Consider the following 24,860-nt stretch of genomic DNA (forward strand, 5'->3'; position numbering starts at 1 on the left):
CACTGAGTAACTCAGGAGTCACACATTTTAATCAACTATCCCACAAGAACTAGGCGGGTCTCTTTACCAGATTGTGTCCACTTGAAAACATACATGTATAACTTTCATGGCAATGCACATAATTTCCCATGCATGCTCAAATGAAAACTGAATCATAGGGAGGCTCCCTAGGCTTTGCCTGCAAAAATCAACCACTGCCCTCCTCACTTGTGGGTAATACAGCTCTAAGACATGCAACAGCGTCCTCCCCATACATGTTTGAGTGCCTTCCCACCCACTGCAAGAGCAAGGGACCAGTGGTCTTCTTCCATCTGCTGTGAGGAGAAGACGCGCTGTTTCGTGGCTCCCCCACTGCATCTGGGTGAGGTTCTTTTTTTTACTACAACTTTTTTTGTGCTTTCCTTGCGGGATTTTTCTATCTCCTTACGTTTTAGTTTATTTTTCCCCATTTTTAAGTTTTCTTTATTTTTTCACGCTCAGTAGGACCTCTTAGGCCTGAACTCTGGTCGGGCTTTTCTAAATTATTTTTCTTGGCAATTTGCCCCTTTTTAAGGTCCCCACTGAGTCATTTGATATGGTCACAGCTGTTTTCACTTCTATGTCATTGAAGGTTCCCAGTGGCTTCAAGCACTGTGCCCAGTACAATCGGACCATCTCTGGTAAGGACACCCATTCTTGGTGTCTCCAGTGTTTGGAGCCTGAACATATCCCATCCAGGTGTTTTTGCCTTCGTATGAAGAAAAGGACTCAGCTGGTCATAGAGACTCATAGAGAAAACTCTTTGAAGTCCAGTCCGAATCCTCGATGCCAGCATTGGTATTGACGCTGAGCCTTGCACCTGCATCAGGTGCCATCGGTCCCTATGGCTGCTAGGCCCTTATCAGACACTGGGAGTGGCTGTGCATCGAGCAGGCCTCCACCTGCCACAATGCTGACTGTTGTGCAGGGCCCCTGGGACCGGTCAGCATCAGACCCAGCGCCGAGGCATGGAGATTAGACGTCATTCTCATCGGCACCGAAGAGCATCAATGACCAGCATCGGGTGAAGGCCAAGAAGCATCAGTATTGATCCCCCTCGACGCATGGTGGCAGGATCTGGTCCCCAAGAAGCGTTGGCACTGGGAGGAGTGCTCTCCCTCCATTGTGGAGGTGCCAACGCATGGATCACCATGCAGCTAGACCCAGGCACCTGCACCGACCCCAACGGTTCAGCAGTCTGCTTCCCAACCAATGTCCCAGTCTTTCCCAATGGCAGCCCTCGATGAGTGCATCCGGGCCATGCTCCACGAGCAGTTAGCAGAGTGCATCTGTGTCTGGGGTGCTTGCACCAGCCATGCCTCCTCCTGCTGCCCCGCAAGGCCCTCAGCCAGCAGTGAGGCCTCCGACTCCAGTGCCATGTGCAGTACCAGCATCGACAGCCACCCATGCAGGCACCCTTTCAATGTCAGTGGAGGAAGCTTCACTGGAGTCGTGGGTGGAGCCTGCACCTTGACGCCTTTCCAGACAAGAATGTAGTTCCTCTTTCTTGAGGCAGGCTCGGTCTCAGCCATCCCATGAGGAGCTGTTTGCTGACACGGATGAGCAGTGCTCATGGACGTCTGGATGAGGCCCTAGGTACTTCTCATCAGAGGAGTCCTATGGTATCCCCTCCAGAGAAAAGGAGGAAGTCTCCACCTGAATGCCTTTCCTTCCCAGATTTTGTCAGGGAAATGGTGGCTGCCATTCCAATTCGTTTGGAGATGAAGGACAAGCCCAGGGCTGAGATGTTAGAGGTCGTGAACTATGATTCTCCTCCTAGAGAAGCTGTAACCATCTTGCTTCACCGGATCCTGAAATGCTCAGGTGAACAACTGGAAGTCCCCTCTGTTGGTCCCTGTACTGCCCAAGAAGACGGACACCATGTATCAGATCCAAAGTTTCCCGGATTTTGACAGACCTCATCATTCCCTGGTGGTGGAATCCACGCTCAAAAGAGCCAGGAGTTCCAGGGACTATGCTTTTCAGCACCCCTGGGCAGAGAAGCTTGAACCTTGGATCCTTTTGGATGGAAAATATATCAGGCCTCTATGCTCATCTCCCACATACAATCTTACCAGCTCTACACGAGCCTTTACTTGCGGAACTTGGTGCGCAGTATGTCTGATTTGGCAGTCTCTCTCCCACCGGAGCAGGCCGAATCTCTTCGTCAGCTGGTCAAGCAGCAGGTGTGTCGTAAGTTCTTGGCTGGGGCAATTATGATACTTTCAATGTGGCATCCCTTATCTCTGCCCAGAGTATAGCAATGCGCAGACTCTCATGGTTGCGTGTCTGACATCCTCATGGTTGCGTGTCTAACTTGGACCTTGCGGTACAGCAAAAATTGGAGGTTGCCACGAACCAGGGGATAACCTTTTTGGAGAGTAGGTGGAGGAGGTCGCTAACTTCATCAAGAAACACACCAACACCATTAACACTCTCTCCCGTCGGACACCTTCTGCATGCTCCTCCTCATTCAGGAGGTTTTTGGGCGTCGAAAAGGGGTCCCTACTACTCACAGAGGTGTAGGTACGCTCCTTCTTCTCACCAGTCTCAGCAAGCTCAGACCCAGCATGCTCGTTCTTGTCAACAGCGTGCGCTCAAGGCCCAGCTGTCTCCCCAATCAAAACAAGTGATGAGTTTTTGACTGGCTCCAGAAGAGAATAGCTGCAGTCAAAGTAACCATCTTGGACAACCTACTGGTGGGAGGGAGGCTGAGTTTGTTTCAAGAAAGGTTGCCCTTTGTAACTTCAGACCGGTTGTTTTTTCAAATAGTACGTCTTGGTTACGCCTTGCATAGCCAGCAAAGATGATCAAATTTCCCACCGAGAGCATCTCACTTCAGCTTTCATCACAAGGAGGTACTTGCAGAGGAACTCTCCACCCTTCTAAAGCCCCATGAAGAAGGCCGTTGCACCAAGAGAAGAAGGAAAGGGATTCTATTCCAGGTACTTCCTCATGCCAAAGAAAACAGGAGGAGATGTGTCCCATCCTAGACCTCAGGGCCCTGAACAAATTTCTGATCAAAGAAAAGTTCAGGATGGTTTCTCTGGGCACCCTTCTCCCAATGATCAGGAAAAATATTGGCTATGCTCTCTGGACTTAAAGGATGCCTACACACACATCCAATAATTCCAGGCCGAAGGAAGTATCTCAGATTTGGGTAAGAACATGTCACTTCCAGTACTGCATGTTGTTGTTTGGTCTTGTGTCAGCTCAGCTCCAAGGGTTTTCACCAAGTGTCTAGCACTAGTTGCAGTGTCGCTACGCAGACTGGGAGTCCGTGTGTTTCCCTACGTGGACGATTAGCTGGTAAAGAGCACGTTGAGGGACGGTGCACTGGTGTCCATATGGAGAACTATTTGGGTGCTAGATTTACTAGAGTTCGTTTTAAACTACTCAAAGTCCAATCTGCAACTGGAGGTCATTGGAGCCCTGCTAGACACAGCAGGCGCAAGCCTATCTCCCTGTGCCGACTGTGGATGCTCTAGTCGCAATCGCCACTCGGGTTCGGGATAGCCAGCAGGTCATAGCTCGGCAGATGTTGCGGTTGCAAGGGTATATGGCCTCCACGGTGCATGTCACACCAATGGCACATCTCCACATGAGAACAGCCCAGTGGAATCTAGCTTCCCAGTGGCATCAGACCTCTGGGAATCTAGCGGATGTTATCAGAGTGACACCAGAGTTGGTTCAGTCCCTCCTCTGGTGGCCAATTCAAACTAATCTGACTGTGAGACATCCATTCCAAATTGCTCAACCCCAGAAAGTGCTGATGAAGGATGCATCCCGTCTGGGGTGGGGAGCCCATGTAGATGGGCTTCACATCCAAGGGGCTTGGTCAGCTCAGGAATTAGATTTTCAGATCAATCTCCTAGAGCTACAGGCAATCTGGAACACTCTAAAGGCTTTCAAGGATCTGCTGTTCAATCAAATTGTTCTCATTCGAACGAACAATCAGGTTGCAATGTATTACACCAATAAGCAGACGGGTACTGGATTATACTCTCTGTGTCAGGAGGCTGTCCAGATGTGATACTGGGCTGTAGAGAAAAGGATAGTACTCAGGGGCACATACCTGGTAGGAAAATCAAACACCCTGGCCGACAGACTGAGCAGCGTCATGCAACCACACAAGTGGTCACTCAATAAGAGTTTTACCCGTGAAATCTTCTGAGTATGCGGCATCCCCTCGGTGGATCTCTTAGCCACTCCGTTCAATCACAAAGTCCCTCAATACTGTTCCAGGTCAGGGCATTGGATTCCTTCCTCGTCCTTTGGGGGAAAGGTCTTCTGTATGTGTATCCTCCCACCCCCTCTTGTGAGAAAGACTTTGCGGAAACTCAGGCAAGCCTGAAGAACCATGATTCTGATTGCTCCTTATTAGCCCTGGCAGATCTGGTTCCCTCTTCTTCTGGAGTTATCCTCCAAAGAACCTTGGAGACTGGAGTTTTTTTCCAACTCTCATCATGCAGAACGAGGACTCTCTTCAGCATCCCAACCTGCAGTCCCTGGCCCTCACAGTCTGGATGTTGAAGGCTTAGAATTTGCTTCCTTGCCTCTTGCAGAGGGCGTCTCCAAAGTCTAACTGGCTTCCAGGTAAGATTCCACTAAGAGGTGTTATTCTTCCAAATGGTTTGCCATCTGGTGTGAGGGCAGAGCTCTAGATCCTATTTCTTGACCTACACAGACCCTGCTTGAATGCTTTCCACACCTTTCCGAGTGTGGTCTTAAGACCAACTCTATAAGGGTTCACCTCTGTGCAAATAGTGTTTACCATCACTGTGTAGAAAGTAAGCCCATCTCTGGACAGCCTCTAGTTGTTCACTTCATGAGAGGTTTGCTGTTGACAAAGCCCCCTATGTCATGGGACCTCAATATCATACTCACTCAGCTGATGAAAGCTCCTTTTGAGCCGCTGGATTGCAGTCATCTGAAGTACTTTACCTGGAAGGTCATACTTTTGGTGGCAGTTACTTCAGCTCGCAGGGTCAGTAAACTTCAAGACCTAGTAGCAGATCCACCTTACATTAAATTTCATCATAAATTAGTTCTCCGCAAGCACCATAAGTTCCTGCCTAAGATAGTGTTGGAATTCCATCTGAACCAGTTAATCGTTCTTCCAACATTCTTTCGCAAACCTCAGACCCATTCTGGTGAAAGTGCACTGTGCACCTTGGACTGTAAGCGAGCATCGGCCTTTTACTTGGAGCAGACTAGATCCTAGACAGTCCACCCAGCTTTTTGTTTCTTTTGATCTCAACAGGATGGGGATTGCCATTGGGAAACACACAATCTCCAATTGGCTGGCAGACAGGATTTCTTCCACTTATGCCCAAGCTGGGCTGACTCTTGAGGGTCATGTTAAGACTCATAATGTCAGACCCATGGCTGCGTTGGGAGCCCACTTGGTCAGCCTGTATAGAAAACATTTGCAAGGCCGCAACATGGTCTTCAGTCCACACATTCACATCTCACTATTGCCTAGAACAAGATACCAGATGCTCTGCAGAATTTTTTTTTTTGGGGGGGGGAGGGGGTCTAGAATCCAACTCCACCCCCTTAGGCCCATTTTGTTCTGTTCCAGGTTGCACTCACACACAGTTTGTATATAGTTTCAGGTTAATTATTGTTTAGAACTCACCAATGCAAGTTCCAAATGACCTACTGTTTTTTTTTTTTTTTTTTTTTTCGGTGAGACTGGTAGCTATGGATTCCCACATGTGAGAATATGGCCTGCTTGTCCTTGGAGAAAGCAAAGATACTTACTTATGGCATGTATTCTCTGAGGACAGCAGGACATTTATTCTCACATACCCTCCCACCTCCCCTTCGAGTTTTCTCCTGTCCCGATAGCTATACTATTGTACTGCTGGTCCCATGCTCTCGTGGCAGACAGGGAGATGCTCGAGCGTGCACGATGGGACTAAGTGTTCTGCGTCGGGAGATGTGGATGACATCACCCACATGTGAGAATGAATGGCCTGAGGTCCTCGGAAAATACCTGCTACAGGTAAGTATCCCTGCTTTTCTTCAAAGCATGAAAATCACAAACCTTTCCACAATTTTTAACGTTCCAAAGTAGCAATGATGGGTCTCAGTAAGGAAGGGTTGGGCTGACCCCAGCCCTCCATAACATTCTCTTATACTTGCTGCATATTAATGGATCAGCGGCAGACTGAAGGGAAAGGTCAACAGCCTTTAACATAACTTTAGTATCAATTCTAGTCTCTTGTAAAATCTATAAATACATGTTTTGAAAAGTCAAAGGGCAACAAAGATTACAGAGGGGAAACATATCTTGAAACTTTTTAGATTTCACCTGGACACTTGAGGAAAATGTTACCAAGTGCTTAAGCTTAGGGAAACACTAGAAAGCTCAAGGCAGGGGCTTCACAGTTTACTGCTCCAGCCCTTCCCAGGGGCAAAGCCAGACCTTGCGGTGGGAGGGGGCCAGAGCCTGAGGTGGGGGGGGGCACATTTTAGTCTGCCACCCCCCACAGTCGAAGCCTTCTTCAACGCTGGTCTCCTCGCCTCCTCCCTCCCCCCCCTGCCACACCCCACAACACCAAATACCTTTGCTGGCGGGGGTCCCCAACTCCCCCAGGCCCCCGTAGCCCCACCTAGCTAAGCCACTGGTCCTTCCTTTGTAGGAAGTTGAAAGGGAACAGGAGGGTTGAGGGAGAAGAACTGTTCTTTTCTGCTCTGTGGTCTCTACGCCAGCCTCACCCTCTCCCCTCCTCTTATAACAGAATAGGAAAGAACAGAGCAGAAAACAATTTGCTCTGCTCCCTTCTCCAGCTGCTGCTTCATGTTTCTACACACATGGTGCCTGCAGTATCTGCTCCTCCCTCACTCCTTCCCTTGTCTTAAACGGAGGGGATGGGATGAGGCTGGAGCAGGCGCATCAGGTAGCATGTGGGTAGAAAAAGGAAACAGGAAAGGGCAAAGTAATTGTTTTCTGCTCCTTTACATTTGCTTCAGCCTCATCCCCTCCCTTCCTGTGTCAAAAGGCAGCATGTGGTGAGAAGCAGGAAGGGAGAGGCTCTGGAGACAGCCCAGCCTGCAGCTTCTAAAGGTAGAAAGGGAGAGCACAAGCCAGGGACAATGTGTGATTTATATGCAGATGGAGGGAGTGCTGAGGTCAGGAGAGAGGAAGGGGAAGAATTCTGGGCTCATTCCTGGAGGCTAAAAATGTTGGAATGTAATTGTATTTTACATGCATTGCCTGTCACCTATTATTTCTCTGTGATTACTCTGTGACCTCTGATGTGAATTACTTAGAGAGGTCACATAGCTATGCAACTTCCTGTTGGGGGTTAGATGCAGCAGATGCAGCACATGGAGCACATGGAGCTCATGATCTCTCCTAACCTGAGAGGATCTATGGTGGTGTGAGCATCCATTACCATCTAAGCACATGGAAGGAGCTGATAAGACAAATGTATAGTAATATGTATATATAAGCCTGTCTGATTATAATCTAACTGCAAACTGTGAGTAAACAGATGTTTTGTTACTTCAACTTTAAAGTGACTCAGCAGTGAATTATTCAGGGGTGAATGAGAGAGAGATGAAGAAAGAAATTAACATTTCTAAAGCTGAAGCTGTGTGTACTAAAATCTGCTAATTATTTACTACAAATAATCCAACAAAAGGGTTATGGGCCCAGGGGCCAGGAATTGAAAAAGAAGAGAAATATTACCAGGCAGAAAAAAAGGCCACATTTTTCTCTTAAGTTTTAAAGGAAAGATTCAGTCTGTCTCTCTCTCCCCCCCACACAGCAGACAGAAGGCTAAGAAAATGGCTGAGGGAGGAAATTCACCATTGTTCTATTCTCTCAAGGTGCCTAGATTAACTGAGTTTAATTATCAGCTGTGGGAACTAAGATTCATATGTCTCCTTCGAGCAAAAGGATTAAATATATGCTTAGACCAAGACAGAACAGCTGAAAATATGGCTGAATGGGACAATGCAAACTATTATGTGAAGTGCATGCTTTTGGAAGCTCTCTCAGAGAAACAAGCCATATTAGTGGAGGGAAAAGATACACCAAAGGACATTTTATATAAACTGAGAACTATGTATGCAACTACATATGCAAAGCAGCAACCAATTTGGCTGGCAGAGTTGAATGAAACCAAATTAAGGGATAAAAGTAAATGTAATGATCACATTATGTATCTTATGTCTTCATTTCAAAAGTTAGAACTTTCTGGAATTCCCATGTGTGATGCATTGAAAAGAGCATTTCTTTTTACCTCACTATCAAAGAAGTTTGATGTTTTTAGGTCTGTAAATGAGGCCATTGAAGGGCAATCTTTTGAACAGGCAACATCAAAACTAAGGCAGGAATGCATAATAAATGATTCTGAGGAGATGTGTTCTCAAAGCAAGTCAGAGAGAAATGAAACAAATTTCTTGGCAAAGAACAGAGGAAGGCGGAGCTATGGGAAAACTCCACCCAAGGGCAAGCTGATTTGCTACTCATGTGGAAAGGAGGGACATGTATCTAAATGGTGTAAGGAAACACAAAACACTCCCTCTAGCTCACCTAAGCCAATGGAACTAAAGAATTTTCAAACCAGGAAATGTATGAAGGACAAAGATAAACACAAGGGCTTTCTAATGGCAGAAAAATCTTTGACTATGGTAAATAATAATTCAAATGAAAGTACTTGGATTTTGGATTCGGGGAGCACATGCCATTTAACCAATTGTAAAGATTTCTTTCAGGAAATGTGTCCAGAGGAAGGTATTCTTAAAACTGCAAACGCAGGGACTGCTAAGATCCAAGCAAAAGGTATTGGATTCTTAAAATGCAAAGTGTCTAATGAAGTTAAAGAAATTCCTGTAAGTGATGTCTTGTATATTCCCCAAGCAGTTTGCAATATGCTTAGTGTATCTACATTAGATAAGAAGGGATTTGCGATTCATTTTGAAAATAGTAAGTGCACAATCTCTAAAAATGATGAAGTGTATGCTGAAGCTTTTATGCATAATGATGTTTATAAGCTGAGCATTTCAGGTGAAGCCTCACATATGGCGCAAGTAAGGAAGAATGATGGTAAATGTAGTCTGGAAATCTGGCATCGCCGCCTGGGACATCGTGATTCTAAGGTGATCCAGGATCTTTACAGTAAGCAACTGGCCACTGGCATTCAGATAAGTGCAGATGCTGGTAAAATGGAGAAATGCATAGACTGTGTTACTCAAAAAGGTGTGAGACCCTCATTTCCTGCATACACAGGAAATAGGAGTAATAAAGTGCTGGACTTAATACACAGTGACTTATGTGGACCGTTTAATATCCCATCATTGGGAAATAACAGATTTGTGCTGATATTCTTGGATGATTTCTCTAGATATTGTGTGGCCTATTTGCTGAAAGAGAAAAGTCAAGTCACAGACATGCTGAAGAAATACGTAGCCATGGTGAGCAATAAATTTGAAAGAAAACCAAAGTTTCTTCAGACCGACAATGGTGGTGAGTTCACTTCACAAAGCATGCGCACATTTCTAGAACAAGAAGGCATTCAGCATATCACAACAGTAGCTTATACACCAGAGCAAAATTCTGTTGCAGAGAGAAAATTTAGGTCACTTGTGGAAATGACCAGATGTATGCTGTCAGATAGCAATCTCCCTAAAACACTATGGGGGGAAGCCATTCTCACAGCAGTGTACCTACAAAACAGAATGCCAACTAAAGGCGCTGAGCGCACACCACATGAGACATGGCATGGTAGGAAGCCAAACCTGTCACACATAAGAACATTTGGAAGTACAGCATATGCTCATGTACCAAAGCAAAGAAGGCATAAGCTGGATTCCACAACAGAAAGGGGCATTTTAGTTGGCTATGCTCCAGGACACAAAGGATATAGAATTTTGAATCTGAAAACTGGCATTGTTGGCATAAGACATGTTACATATTTTGATGAAAACAAAAGGGTTGATAAAGGCTGGATTATCCCAGATGAGCCTTATCATCCAGAATATGAAACTAGAACCATAATAGACATGCCAGTGTATATAAATGCCATACCAAGGCAGATGTCTGAAAGCAACTCACCTGTATCTAACGAGGAACAGGCAGAGGAAGCAGACACAGAAAGGATCATTGAAGAAGACAGTACAGTTGGAGAAGGGGAATCAATTGGAGAAGGACTCTCAGATTTTGAGGATGCGGAAAGGTCAGACCAACCTGTTGTCAGACGCTCATCCAGGGAAAACAAAGGTGTTCCACCCCCAAGACTGTCTTACCTAACAAAGTCAGCAGAAGCTCAAGAGCCCTTAACATGGGATGAGATTGAGAAAATGCCAGCAGAAGAAGCTGCTGAATGGCGTAAAGCTGCACAAGAAGAAATTGATGCATTGGATAAAAATAATACTTGGATTCTTACAAAATTACCTCCTGGCAAGAAAGCTATAGGATGCAAATGGGTATTCAAGTTAAAAAGGAATGCACAAGGAAAAGTGGAAAGGTATAAAGCCAGATTAGTGGCAAAGGGATATCTTCAAAAATATGGAGAAGATTTTGATGAAGTGTTTGCACCTGTAGTGAAACACACGACAATAAGAACACTTCTGAGCATTGCAGTCTCAAAAGGCATGCAAGTCAACCACATTGATGTGAAAACAGCGTTTCTTCACGGAGATATAACTGAAGACTTGTACATGGAACAGCCAACAGGTTTCATAAATACAAAACAAAGACAGCTAGTGTGTAAATTAAACAAAGGTCTTTATGGATTAAAGCAAAGTGCAAAATGTTGGAATGAAAAATTGCATGAAATATTGACAAATTTAGGATTTAAGCAAGGTGAAGCAGATAAATGCTTGTACACTAGGTGCACAAATGGACAATATGCATACATTTTAGCTTTTGTTGATGATCTGCTCATTGCAAGCAAAAGTGAGCAAGAGTACAAGGACATTGTAAAGTGTTTAAACCACAATGTTGAGATAAAAGAACTGGGTAATGTGTCATACTATCTTGGTATAGAAATTGAGAAACAAAATGATGGTTCTTATCTTCTAAGCCAGAAGCAGAAAATAAATGAGCTTATTGAAAGTTTAGGTATGCAAGATGCCCAAGTTGTAAGCACTCCCATGATCACTGATTTTCTGAAGGATGAAACAGTAAGAGAACCTTTACCAGATAACATCCAATATAGATCAGCCATAGATAAGCTTTTATATCTAGCTACCACATACAGGGCTGATATAGCAAATGCAGTAGGAATTTTGAGCAGAAGGGTCAGCTCACCTACCAAATCAGATTGGACTGCAGTTAAAAGGATGGTAAGGTATTTAAAGGGTACCATTGATTGTAAATTAAAGATTTCAGCCAATAGTAATCCAAAACTAATATGTTACTGTGATTCAGATTGGGCAGGGGATCATTCTGATTATAAATCCACAAGTGGATATGTGTTTATGTATGGAAATGTACAAATTTCATGGGCCAGTCATAAACAAAGTATTGTGAGTTTGTCTTCTACAGAAGCTGAATACGTGGCCGTATCGGAAGCGTGCAGAGAACTGATGTGGATTGAAAAACTTTTGCTGGATTTCGGAATAGCTGAACAGAGACCAATCCAGATAATGGAAGATAATCAGAGCTGCATCCGACTGTCACAGAATGACAAGGTTCAGTCACGCACCAAGCACATCGCAACGAAATACCACAACGTGCGAGAGTTGGTGAAAGAAGGGGTCATCAGTCTACAATATTGTCACACCAGTGAGATGACAGCTGACATCATGACCAAACCGTTACCCAAAGAACATTTTGTGAATCTGCGTATAAAGCTTGGACTTTGTATGAATAAATAATTGCATGACAGTTATGCATGAGAAGGGGTTTGTTGGAATGTAATTGTATTTTACATGCATTGCCTGTCACCTATTATTTCTCTGTGATTACTCTGTGACCTCTGATGTGAATTACTTAGAGAGGTCACATAGCTATGCAACTTCCTGTTGGGGGTTAGATGCAGCAGATGCAGCACATGGAGCACATGGAGCTCATGATCTCTCCTAACCTGAGAGGATCTATGGTGGTGTGAGCATTCATTACCATCTAAGCACATGGAAGGAGCTGATAAGACAAATGTATAGTAATATGTATATATAAGCCTGTCTGATTATAATCTAACTGCAAACTGTGAGTAAACAGATGTTTTGTTACTTCAACTTTAAAGTGACTCAGCAGTGAATTATTCAGGGGTGAATGAGAGAGAGATGAAGAAAGAAATTAACATTTCTAAAGCTGAAGCTGTGTGTACTAAAATCTGCTAATTATTTACTACAAATAATCCAACAAAAAAAGGGGAGAGAAAACATAAGACTAGCAATACTGGGTTAGATCAATGGTCCATCTAGCCCAGTATTTGGTTTACAGCAGTGGACAATTCAGGTCATAAATAACTGACAGAATTCCAAATAGTAGCAAGATTCAAGCTACTGATCCCAGGGTGAAGCAGTGGCTTCCCCCATGTCTATCTCAATAGCAGACTTTTCCTCCAGGAACTTGTCCAAACCTTTTTTAAACCCAGATGCACTAACTGCTGATACCACATCCTCTGGCAATAAGTTCCAGAGCTTAACTATTCATTGAGTGAACAAATATGTCCTCATATTTGTTTTAAAAGTATTTCCATGTAACTTAATTGAGTGTCCCCTGGTCTTTGTACTTTTTGGAAGAGGAAAAAAAATCAATTCATTTTTACCCATTCTACTCCACTTAGCATTTTATAGACATCAATCATATCCCTCCTCAGCACTCTGTTTTCCAAGCTGTAGTCAAGAGCCCTAATCTGTTAAGCCTTCTCCTTAATCATTTTGGTCACCCTTCTTTGAATATTTTCTAATTCTGGCATATCTTTTTTAAGATATGGCAACCAGAATTGCACACAATACTCAAGGTGAGGTTGCACTATGGAGTGGTACAGAGGCATTATAATATTCTTTGTCATACTTTCTATGATGCCTATGATGAGGGATGGTGGAAGAAAAAAGCCGATATACAAACCATCCAAAACAAATAGCAGCCGACTCAGGAGTTCCCAGGCATGGAACTGTTAGGCTGCTACTACAACTACGTTTTATTATCAGTGATTATTGCATTTCATGGATAGATACCTGTATCCGGACGTCCTTGACCTGAGGAAATACAAAAACCAAAACTGCCAAAAGGAGGGCGCCGCAACTCTAGCTGGCAGGTACCATCATGGAAAGTCTCTAGCACTCGCCCAACTATTCGTGCCTGGTCAGGTGAGCCAATATCCTCCACGCTGAGAGCACGCCTGGTTTGAGGACCAAACCTCCTGCATGGGTCAAAAACAGAAGATGAAGAACAGACTCACAGAAAAGAACCACAGAAAGGTTTGTTGACATTGCTTGAAGCATGAAACTCCCCTCAACAAGGGTCCAAAATGTCATTATTCGTTCATATCGACAAGAACAGAAGACCCTTGTACAGGTCAGTACAGCAGGCAAAACACAATGAAGGTGACATGGATGATGCACAGAAAACGTCCAATGCTCAAATAGTTCACATCAGTAGCTTTATTCAAAATTTGGTTACATTCTTGCTGCAATGCTGGATGTAGGCACTCATACTAAAGTTTCACTGCGACTAGGTTTTTGTCTCCAATACCTGTTGCGTGCGTATGTACACATACACATTGTACAGGGACTCCTGACGCAGGTCTTAGGGGCCAAAACACAACTTGTGTCGAGTCCATTTTAAAGCTACTGATGTGAACTCTGAGTCCATTGGACGTTTTCTGTGCGTCATCCTTGTCACCTTCGTTGTATTATTCATTCATACATATTTTCCTTCAAGAAATCCTTGGACAAAAAACAATGCCTCTGTGGGTGTGGTATGCTCCAACGTAGGGACACAGACCTCAAAAATTCAAGGCTGCTGTAGTTCAGTAGCCTCAGTGTCTTGGCTCCCATACGACATCGCTGCATGTTGCTCTCAAAAAAAAGCATAAGTACAGAGAAGCCCTCTGTATTCTCTCTCCAATGGTCACAAGCCGCAGCTCTGAATCAGGAGAGAGACTGGATGCGGGGGGGGGGGGGGGGGGGGGGGGGGATTGGGAACAGAGACAAATCTCCTAACAATTCACACTAATCTTCAGCTATGAATTTCTCATCTCTCCGATTACCCCCATCCTCTTAGAGCTGGTGCCTCATGAGGAGTCTAGAAGGTTTAGGAGAGAAACGACCAGCAGAGATTTTTTTTACTGGGTCTCTTGATGCACCACTATGATAATAATGCTAAAGATGACCATGATTAGGTCATGAAATCTTGCAGGCAAATAAAAGGCAAAAATAGTCACTCAAAATACCAAAACACAATAAATATTTGGAAGTTTTCATGCACCTGCTCTATAAGAGCACAAGCCAGGCCAGAGCTTATTTAAACAAGAATGTTTTAAACAGTGGTAACATGATGTCAGAATGCAGAGTGTTGTGGACAAAGACTCTGGAATGTTAAGATATGGAGAATCTGATCAACTTTCAATGCTCTACGGCCTTTTCATTTTACTGATCAGGTATTATACTCAGCTTGGTACTGTGCATCGTGTGTGTGTGTGTGTCTGTTGCTGATACACTGTACAATGGATACTGTTTATTACTAGCCTGGAGGGGGATATTTAGAAAACTGTTGGACTCTTGATAAGTCTAAGGGCCTTATACAAAAAGGAGTTGTTTCCAATCAGTGCCTGTAGCCTTTGTTAAAGAAGGTCCAGAATTAGACAAAGCAGATGGGAAAAAAAATGACTGCAGGAAGACCTGGACAAGTTAAGACTTGGCTGGGAGCTGAGATTTTACAAATTTAATCTAAAAGCTACACCCGGTGACTGTGTACTGACTACCACAGATGAAGAAAGGAACTGACACCATGTAGATTCTAAATCAAAACATGGGACAGCAATATGCAACAGTACTCAAGGAGTGATTGTAACAAGAAGAGTGAAGTAAAGCAATAAAGGAAGTCATTCTTCTCTTGCAAAACATTCTGGTTAGGTCTCACTTTCATGCCAGGGCAGATCCGATTAAAAAACAAAAACAAAACCCAGTATACATTATTAGGGAACAGGGTGGCTAATTAAATCAAATCCAATTAAATCGTTAGCCAGGAAGATTACGTATCAATACAAATATCACTGTAAAAGGAATACCTCCTGCCTGTCCCTTAAAGATAACAGCACCATAAAATAAATATATCTGCTCAAACACAGGAATTTTAGAAACAACTTCAGCAGCTCATTCCCATCCCCCCCCCCCCCCCCCCCCCCGGAAAAAACAGGGCCAGTGAAGAGTTAACATTCCTGTAGAAAAAATATGGTATGATAAAGACTATTTACTAACATGAAGATCCTGCGTGTTCAGACATGACTGCCTCAGTTACCTTCAAAGCAGGAGCAATTCTCATGACACAGTTTCATTCAGGCAACAAGTGCTTGCATTTCTTTCTTGCACGGTTAGCATTTTGCATGCATATACTTGTGTCCATCTTACTCATAAGTACAGGAACTTCACGGAAATATTTTCAGCCAGGGTTTCTTTTCTGGCCCTTCTACAATTTCTTCAGAAAATCTCATCAATGGCAGGTATAGAATCAGAAAGATATTCCTCTGGACTGCAGGAACATGTGCTGCTGCTCACTTTTTAGTCCTCTCCTCTGCCCCTTGCATTTATATCCAGACTCCTCCTCTTTTCCCATATCTAGCCCATCCCCTGCATCCTCTATTTCAATGGTCTTCATTAATTTTTAAGCTGGGACTAACTTTGGATCCTAATGAGCTGAGGAGAGCTGCCAAATATCTTCTCACATGGGGCCATGACGTTACTGACTATTATTGTGTGTCAGTGATAGCCATTCCTACCAGCTGATCTTCAAACTTCAGTGGGGGATATCTTCAAAGTAGTGACCATTTCCAAATGCATTCTCTTTTGACTACTGAAGTACCTTGTCCTTCAAGCATGCAGCTCTTCCCTCTATCCACTTTCTGTCCTGAGCCTGGGTAGAGAGTCAGAGCAGTGGTGTAGCTAAGGGGGGCCTGGCCCCACCAAATTGGATCCGGGGCCCCTGGTTTAGCTGACAGGAGTCCCCAACCCCTGCCAGCTGAAGCCTTTCTCCAGCAATGTTCTCTGCGTATTGTATGCCCTGCTTCCTCTCATGTTTCAGGGCAGTGGTTGTGGAAGGAATCCGGATCCCCCCAAATGTTGAGGTCTGGCTACAAGCCTGAGGCAGAGTAGTGGGAAAAACCCCAGAAATACAATGGAGGCCACCTCGGAGGTTTGGGGTCCACCACTGGCTCCCTGTCTTGCACTGAAGAACACTGCTATATTCAGTGACCTCCTTCTTTGAACTTATATAGACAGAGGTAAGAGCTTGATTGACTGTGCACATGTATACCACCTGGTTTCATTTTCAAACAGTTAATAACCATGTGTGTGGAATATAATTGATGTATTAAAAAAAAATATTAGATTTTTTTGATTAAAATTATCCTCCTCGATTCACATTGGTAGTGAATGAACACTGTATTTTTATGCACACAATGCATGCTGATATGCATTTTTACAGACTGTGCCTATCTCCTTGTGCATTGTATGCATGAGTGCACTATACCACACTAATTACAAAATTAACCCATTTGTTTTGAATGCCTTTTTTGTTTTTTTGCAGATTTTGTGCACTACTAATAACTGCAAAAACCTATAAAGAAAAGCCCTTAAAAACAAATGCCTTTATTTTACAACTTGTAACATAGTAGATGACAGCCGATAAAAGACCTGTATGGTCCATCCAGTCTGCCCAATAAGATAAACTCATTACATATGGTATGAAGTGATACATCACTAGTGTATTTTAAAAAATATAAAATTTGTATAGCGTGTGTTGTAAGTGTGGGCATATTATATGTGTAAAAATATAGTTCTAGAAAAGAGGTGGATACAGTGAGGCCCATGGACCACATTATACATTCAGGGGGTCTTCATCTGGCCCACAGTGGCAAAATGTTTCCCCCAGTGGCAGTCGGGACAGAAAAATTCCAACTGTACATAAATTGTATACCACTTTGATATATTTCTCCTGCAAGCCTGAAAGTTAAGAAACAAAGAAAGAAATATCACTTCTGGTTGGGAGTGAAGTCTACAGGCCAGAAGTGATATTTCCAGTCTCCCATGGACACCTCCCTTTCATGCTTCTTCTTAGATCTCTGGGGGAAGAAAACATTCCCCTCTCCCTCCCCATCCCCCACCTTGGTCCTTCAGTGGACCTCTCAAGTTGAAGCCCCTCAACTATCCCTAGTTTCCCCATTTGAACCTGGTTGCATTTGAATTGCAGGTAGATCTGTCGCTGGGCCACAACATCAGTAACGAGTTAAGCAGCTTTTTCCTCTTCCGATATTACTACTATTACTACTACTATTAATCGCTTCTATAGCGCTACAAGGCATACGCAGCGCTGTACACCATACATATAAAGACAGTCCCTGCTCAACGAGCTTACAATCTAAATAATAATCCCAGCAGTTACCTGTTATTTCTTTTTAAAAAGAAGTACAGTACCTATGCTTTCAAGAATGTGGCTGAAAAACAAAAAAACAAACAAACTAGCTAAAAAAAACCCAGACAAACATCTTACGAGGATAAATCTGGAATTGTTGAGTCCAAACGCATCCAGGTGGCTAGGACCCGCAAGAAGCAAGTAGGGCTGGTTTAACCATTCAGCAGCAGTTTTTTTTTGGGGGGGGGGGGGGAGGGAAAGTGGTAAAAAGCTGCAGTAGAAGCAAAACAACAGGCCTTGACTACCAGACAAACTGGAATCATCAGCATCCGGTTTTAACACAGGGAGGGTGGGCAGATTTCATGTACCTACATATGGCTCTTAGAAATTGCTACTGCTGAGATCGCTGCGACAGACAGACGGTTCACTTGTGCAACGGTCTTTTTCAAGACCATTTTTAAGATCTTATCTGCAAGATCTTTGGAATCTTTTATTCACTGCTTGAGATTCCTTTGATGTGTTATATTTAATTTCAACTTGACCAATAAGACTCCTGATGTAGGCCTCTTCGGCCGAAACACAACGTTGTGTCGAGTCATTTTTTTATGTGTTATTATATCATTATTTACTTGGAAATTATTAAACTTTGTTTTTTTTAAACATAATTTGGTTCCATTCTTTGGATAGCCTGGCTCATATTCCCACCTTTTTTATTTTTCTTAGAAATTGTCTTCATTACATACAAAACAAAGTTTTATGATTTAAAAGTATGATGCTAAATATGCTTTTTTACATGATTGTTCTTGGCGGTGTAATGAGGTGATCACAATTGTTGTGTTTCATTATTGAAATCTCAGGGGAGGGAGCCTAGTGGTCTGAAGGTTAATGAGGGGTGGGATGGATGTAAGGCTGAAGGTTGATCCATGGTGTCTTATGCCATTGCACCAGTTCTGGATGCCACTTGCCTATGGATGCAATCACCTGAACAGGGCACAATGAAAGCCTAAAGGGGAGGGGGAGAACACACAGAGGTGAGAAAGGAGACCGTAAAACAAACAAACAAAAAAAAAGGTTCAGCTCTGTTTATCTACTTCCAGATTATAGCTTTCATCACGTAACTCCTCTACTGGCCTCATCACTGACTACCAAATTTGCATTTAGGGGGGGTCTTTTGCTAAGCCATGATAGCGTTTTTTAGCTCATGGTAGAAGCCAGATGGTGGTAAACGCCGAGACACCCATTATAGTCCTATGGATGCCTTGGTATTTAATTATGACTTGAAATACTGCCTTTAACTGACAAGCAGAGCAAAGTGGTTTACAATACTTATAATAATTTTTACATTAAAAGAAAAGAACTACAATAATTTTGACAGGAAAAATACAAACATTCATTAAAAATATATATTATATCAAAACACAGCAGTGCAGTTAATTTCTTTGTACTTTCACAGGTACCACAAGCCCAATGTGCCTCCTCAATTACTTGTACATGCCCGCTGAAAAACCATGTCTTCAATAAGTACATAAGCACTGCCACGCTGGGAAAAGACCAAAGGTCCATCAAGCCCAGCACTCTGTCTCAGACAGCGGCCAATCCAGGCCCCAAGAACCTGGCAAAAACCCAAAATGTAATAACGATCAATGGACTTTTCTTTCAGGAATCTGTCCAGACCACCTTTAAACTCAGCAAGGCCAGTTGCTGTCACTACCTTCTCTGGCAATGAGTTCCAGAGTCTAATTACGCGCTGAGTAAAGAAAAACTTTCTCTGATTTGTTTTAAATCTACCACATTCTAATTTCATCTTGTGTCACCTGGTTCTATTATTGTTAGAAAGTGTAAACAAACGCTTCACATCTGTCCGCTCTACCCCACTCATTATTTTGTAGACCTCTATCATATCACCCCTCAGCTGCCTTTTCTCCAGGTTAAAGAGTCCAAGCCATCTTAACCTCTCCTCATAGGGTAGTTGTCCCATCCCTTTTATCATTTTTGTCGCCCTTCTCTGCACCTTCTCCAATTCCTTTATATCTTTTTTGAGATGAGGCGACCAGAACTGAACACAATACTCCAGGTGCGGTCGCACCATGGAGCGATATAACGGCATTATTTGTTACATTTGTATCCCACATTTTCCCACCTATTTGCAGGCTCAATGTGGCTTACATAGTACCGTAAAGGCATTTGCCAATTCCGGTACGAACAAATACATCCTCTTGCTTGTTTTCCATCCCTTTTCTAATAATACTCAACATTCTGTTCGCCTTCTTAGCCGCCGCAGCACATTGAGCTGAAGATTTCAATGTCCTATCCACGATGACTCCCAGATCCCTTTCTTGGTCCGTAACTCCTAAAGCGGAACCTTGCATGACATAGCTGTAATTTGGGTTCCTCCTTCCCACATGCATCACTTTGCACTTGTCAACGTTGAACTTCATCTGCCATTTGGACGCCCAATCCCCCAGTCTCATGAGGTCTTCTTGTAATCTTTCACATTCCTCCTGCAACGAGACGACCCTGGATAACTTTGTGTCATCTGCGAATTTAATTACCTCACTAGTTACTCCCATCTCAAGGTCATTTATAAATATGTTAAAAAGCAGCTGTCCCAGCACACACCCCTGAGGGACCCCACTAACTACCCTTCTCCATCAAGAATAATGACCATTCAACCCTACTCTCTGCTTCCTATCTTTTAATCAGCTCTTAATCCATAATAATACACTACCTCCGATCCCATGACTCTCCAGTTTCCTTTGGAGTCTTTCATGAGGCACTTTGTCAAACGCCTTCTGAAAATCTAGATATACAATATCCACCGGTGTAAGTTGAGTTCACCACACAGGGGCAAAGGTAAAGAATTCCACAGATGTGGAATGGCAAAGAAAAAAAGCACTCTGATGAGTAACTTCAAGATGTACAAAGCGAGGTCCTGGCAGGGATGATCATTTATTGTATAAAGACTCCTTATAGCTGAATATGGGATTGTCAGTGAAGACAGGTATTGCGGTAAACCTTGACAGAATGCCTTAAAACCCAATAATAGTGCTTTGAATTTAACACACCAGCTGATTTCTACCCTAAGCTAAAAATGCTACTGTGGCTTAGTAAAAGACCCCCTTAGCTACATAGTCCCTCCTTGTGGAAACCCTCTCTGTTGTATCTAAGATCAGAACCAAATCTGTCTTTCTATAAATCTGATCTGAAAACATTATCTTGTTGAGTCTTTGGCACATAATCTCTATCCCTCTGGTCTGTCTAGTTGTTCCCATCATAGGATTACACCTGAGCAGATTATCATCTGATCCTGTCTACCTTGTATTATTGTTATGTTTAGTCTTGTCTTTGAAGTTAAGACCACTGGGTTGTCTCTGAAGTTTTCTTTCCTGGCTAGGCTCTCACCTTTGTAAGGCTGTCCTCTTGTTGTCACTGTCATTTAGTCTATCAGGAAAAGGCAGCACTCTAAATTATAGTGCTTGCCATATTAGTCTACTTAACTAGTACAGATAAAGATCATGAAACAAGTTGTGTGTCAGATCTTTCTATTAGAAAAACCCAATGTATCCATGACTAGCTTTGGTAAGCTTCACTAACCTGATAAAGGGAAGAGTTCTCAAACATTAGTCAAAGATGTATTGAGTTAGTCCAGTAAAGATCTCGGGCCAAATACTAGTTTGTCGAGTCTTCTTTCTTTAGAAATGACAGCTAAGACACAGCCTCAGCGAGATGAACAAAAAAGGAGATCCAGAGATCCACTCATTCAGTCTTTCCAAAAGAGAGTAGCAGCACAGAGGTCAACGAGCACTGGAAGCCCGAATTACCCTCTCATCCTCAACTGCCCCCTCCAAATCATGGGTGAAGAAAGACATTGAAATGGATGCAGTGCGGGTGCAAGTGTCACCCCTCTACCCCACCAAAGATAAATGGAAGACTTCAATTTCCACTGTTTTCACACACCTTTAAGGAACATGAAATTCCCTAGAATTATTTTGCTAATAATTTCTTAATAGATTGAAATCACTTTTGACATTGCTGAGGGTGACATATTCAAAAGCTTGTATTATATGTTTCAGCTTGTGTCCTTCATATAAACAGCTTCTTGGTTAACTGTTTTCTCTTAAAGTTTACGCCAAATCTTTCATGAATTTGCAAGGCAAGAATCCTCATTATAAAATGAATACGCAGCTCGCAAGCTTTGGACGAAGAACTTGTGATGTACCTGTTAGCTGGGTCCAGTTCTGGAGTCTCCACCAAGTAATTGCTGGAACGATCACTTTTCCCTAAGAGCAAGTGCAGATTCTGGAAGGAGGAAGCTTTTCTTTGCTGGCGAAATGGTGACACCTACTGGGAAGAAATTGCAAGTTAAGCCAATAACAAGTTCTTCAAAATCCTTTGCAGAAGGAATTCAACAATATTAACATTTGCTAGGATTTTACAAAGCAATTTATAACATAAAATAGCATAACATTCATCTCTTATATTCTGCTTATAACCACTGGTGTATAACTAAGGTATAGTACCTAGGAATATACAATACAGATAATATAATAAAAACAAATGTTCCATTATAGCTAAAGGAAGATAACATTAACCTATTATCTTTTAGAAATGATATACTCACAAAACAGTTTTCATAACTCTTCTAACGGAAGCATAGTTAATCTCAGAGCTTATTATTATTGGTAACAAATTCCATATTTTAGCTGCCTGGTAAGGAAAGGGTGAGGCAAGGTGTTTAGTTGACTTTGAGGGGCATAACTGAAAGGGGCGCCCAAGTTTTCCTGAGGACGTCCTCGCAGGACGTCCCGGCGAAGGGGCAGGGAAATGCCCAAATTGCAAAATTTAGGTCGACCTTAGAGATGGTCGCCCCAATTTTCGGTGATAATGGAAACCGAGGACGCCCACCTCAGAAATGACCAAATGCAAGCCCTTTGATCATGGGAGGAGCCAGCGTTCGTAGTGCATTGGTCCCCCTGACATGCCAGGACACCAACCGGGCACTGCAGTGGACTTCAGTAATTGCTCCCAGGTGCATAACTCCCTTACCTTGTGTGCTGAGCTCCCCAAACCCCACTCCCCACAACTGTACACCACTACCATAGCCCTTATGGGTGATAGGGGGGGGGGCACCTACATGTGGGTACAGTGGGTTTGTGGTGGCATTGCATGCAAATCTCTCATGAATATTCATTGTGGATATCCTGAAAACCTGACTGGCTGGGGTGCCTCTAGGACCAGGTTTGGGAACCACTGCCCTAGAGAAAAGGAGGGATAGGGGAGATACGATACAGACGTTGAAATACTTGAACAGTATTAATGTACACATTTTTTTCAGAGACATTAATTGAGGTTGCAAGGTGGTAGACTTAGGATTAACATCAGGAAATACTTTTCAAGGAGAGGGTAGTGGATGCCTGGAATGTCCTTCCGGCGGAGGTGGTGGAGAAAACAAATAACCTCATGGATGTTGATGTGTTATGATAGGTAGGAATGGTGTCTAAATGCAATTCCAGCAGTAGGGGAGTAAGGCCACTGCTCAACAGACTTCTATGGTTAGCAAAGACAGATCGGGATGTGCTGGAGGAGCTTTGACGGCAACCCCAGTAGATGAGAAGTAGGGTCAATGCTCGGCTAACTTCCATGGTCTGTGTCCCAAAAATGGCACAAAACTACTACTACTACTACTTAGCATTTCTATAGCGCTACTAGGGTTACGCAGCGCTGTACAAGTTAAAACATGGGGAAGGACAGTCCCTGCTCAAGAGAGCTTACAATCTAAAGGTAACAAACTATGTAGTCAGTGTAGTCAAAACAGATCAGGATCAAGTATGCGTATTTTATATTACATACCATGAGTAAGGGTGTAGTCTGTCTCACTGGGGAAGGGAAAGACATCTTTAAAGTTGAATTTAGTGCGTAAGATGTTGGATTGTTAGTTTGAGTCTGGGCAAGTCCCTTAACCCTCCATTGCCCAAGGTACAAAATAAGTACCTGTGTATAATGTGTAAATCATTGATTGCAATTACAGAAAGGTGGTATATCAAATCCCATCCCCTTTCCCCAATCATGAATTGATACTACATAAGCAATATATTAATTTTATTTAAAAAACATAATGAACGGGTGGACTGGATAGACTGTGCAGGTCATTATTTGCCATCATTTACTATGTTACATGTCCATACTTTTAGTCACCTTGGGTGCCAACAGGATTTCAGCTCTTTCCAAAACTTGGAAAATGATTTCTAAAGTGAGTAAAATCATCTTATCAGCAACATGCACAGAGAAATAAAATAATCTGTTCAGCCAGATGCAAGATGGAAACCTTACCATTCCCCTCACATCAAACCTGTCTCAGATTAACTTTTTATAAAATCTCTTTGGGAATACATGGGTGCTACCAGTTACCAATTCCCCCCCCCCCAAAAAAAAAAAAAAAAGTAATTTATTGAAAGATCATCAGACAATGACACTGGCCTAAAGCTTAACATTAAATAACATAACTGCGAGTTATGTTATTTAATGTTAAATAGTCCATAGCTTCCCTAATTTTGTACCTGAGGAAGAGGTGGTTAAAAAAGACTTGTCCAATGCCACAAGGAGTGTCAGTGAGATTTGAACCTTGGTCTCTCTAGTTCACAACCTGGTGCTCTAACCACCAGGGTAGGCTGCTCCTTCAGTCCAAGTTTATAGCTGTAAGGTCACTTGTGAAATAACGGGGACATTTCAGAAGACTCATACACCCGATTCACATGTTCAGTACCCATGTTTGTTTTAACCATTCTCACAATAAATAACTCTCTAATCCTTTATTTTTTCTTGTTTGTAAGCTCTGTCAAGCAGGAAATGTCTCTTATGTGTTTTGTGTACAGAGCTGCCTACATCTAGTACTGCTATAGAAATAATAAGTAGTAGTATTAGTAAATATCTCCTGTAACTGTTTATCAGTCTATCACAGGAGTTCAACTCAGTGGCGTACCAAGGGGGGGGGGGGGGGGGGGCGGTCTGCCCCGGGTGCACGCTGCTGGGGGGGTGCCACGCCGGTCAGCGTCGTTGGTTTCCATGCTCCCTCTGCCCCGGAACAGGTTACTTCCTGTTCCGGGGCAGAGGGAGCATGGAAACCAACGACGCTGACCGACGCGCGGCACCCCCCCCCCCCCCCAGCGGCGTACACCCGGGGGGGGGGGTTATTTCACTGGGGTGGCGGGTGTCCCTTCGCCCGGGGGGGGGGGGGGGGGAAATCACGCTGCACGGAGGGGGGGGGCGCTGCACCCGGGGGGGGGGGGGGGGGCGGGGCGCATCA

General features: G+C 43.4%; 1 protein-coding gene across 1 annotated transcript in view; it reads right to left on the reverse strand.

Moving 5' to 3' along the window:
- The window catches only part of KIAA1614 (KIAA1614 ortholog), a 105,889-nt gene that overhangs the window by 874 nt on the left and 80,155 nt on the right, over positions 1–24,860 (reverse strand). The window contains 2 exon segments of the mRNA XM_030207022.1: positions 13,165–13,349; positions 21,777–21,898. Of these exon segments, the coding sequence (XP_030062882.1) occupies positions 13,165–13,349; positions 21,777–21,898 (307 nt within the window).

This window comes from Microcaecilia unicolor, chromosome 6 (genome assembly GCF_901765095.1).
Source record: "Microcaecilia unicolor chromosome 6, aMicUni1.1, whole genome shotgun sequence".
Classification (NCBI taxonomy): Eukaryota; Metazoa; Chordata; class Amphibia; order Gymnophiona; family Siphonopidae; genus Microcaecilia; species Microcaecilia unicolor.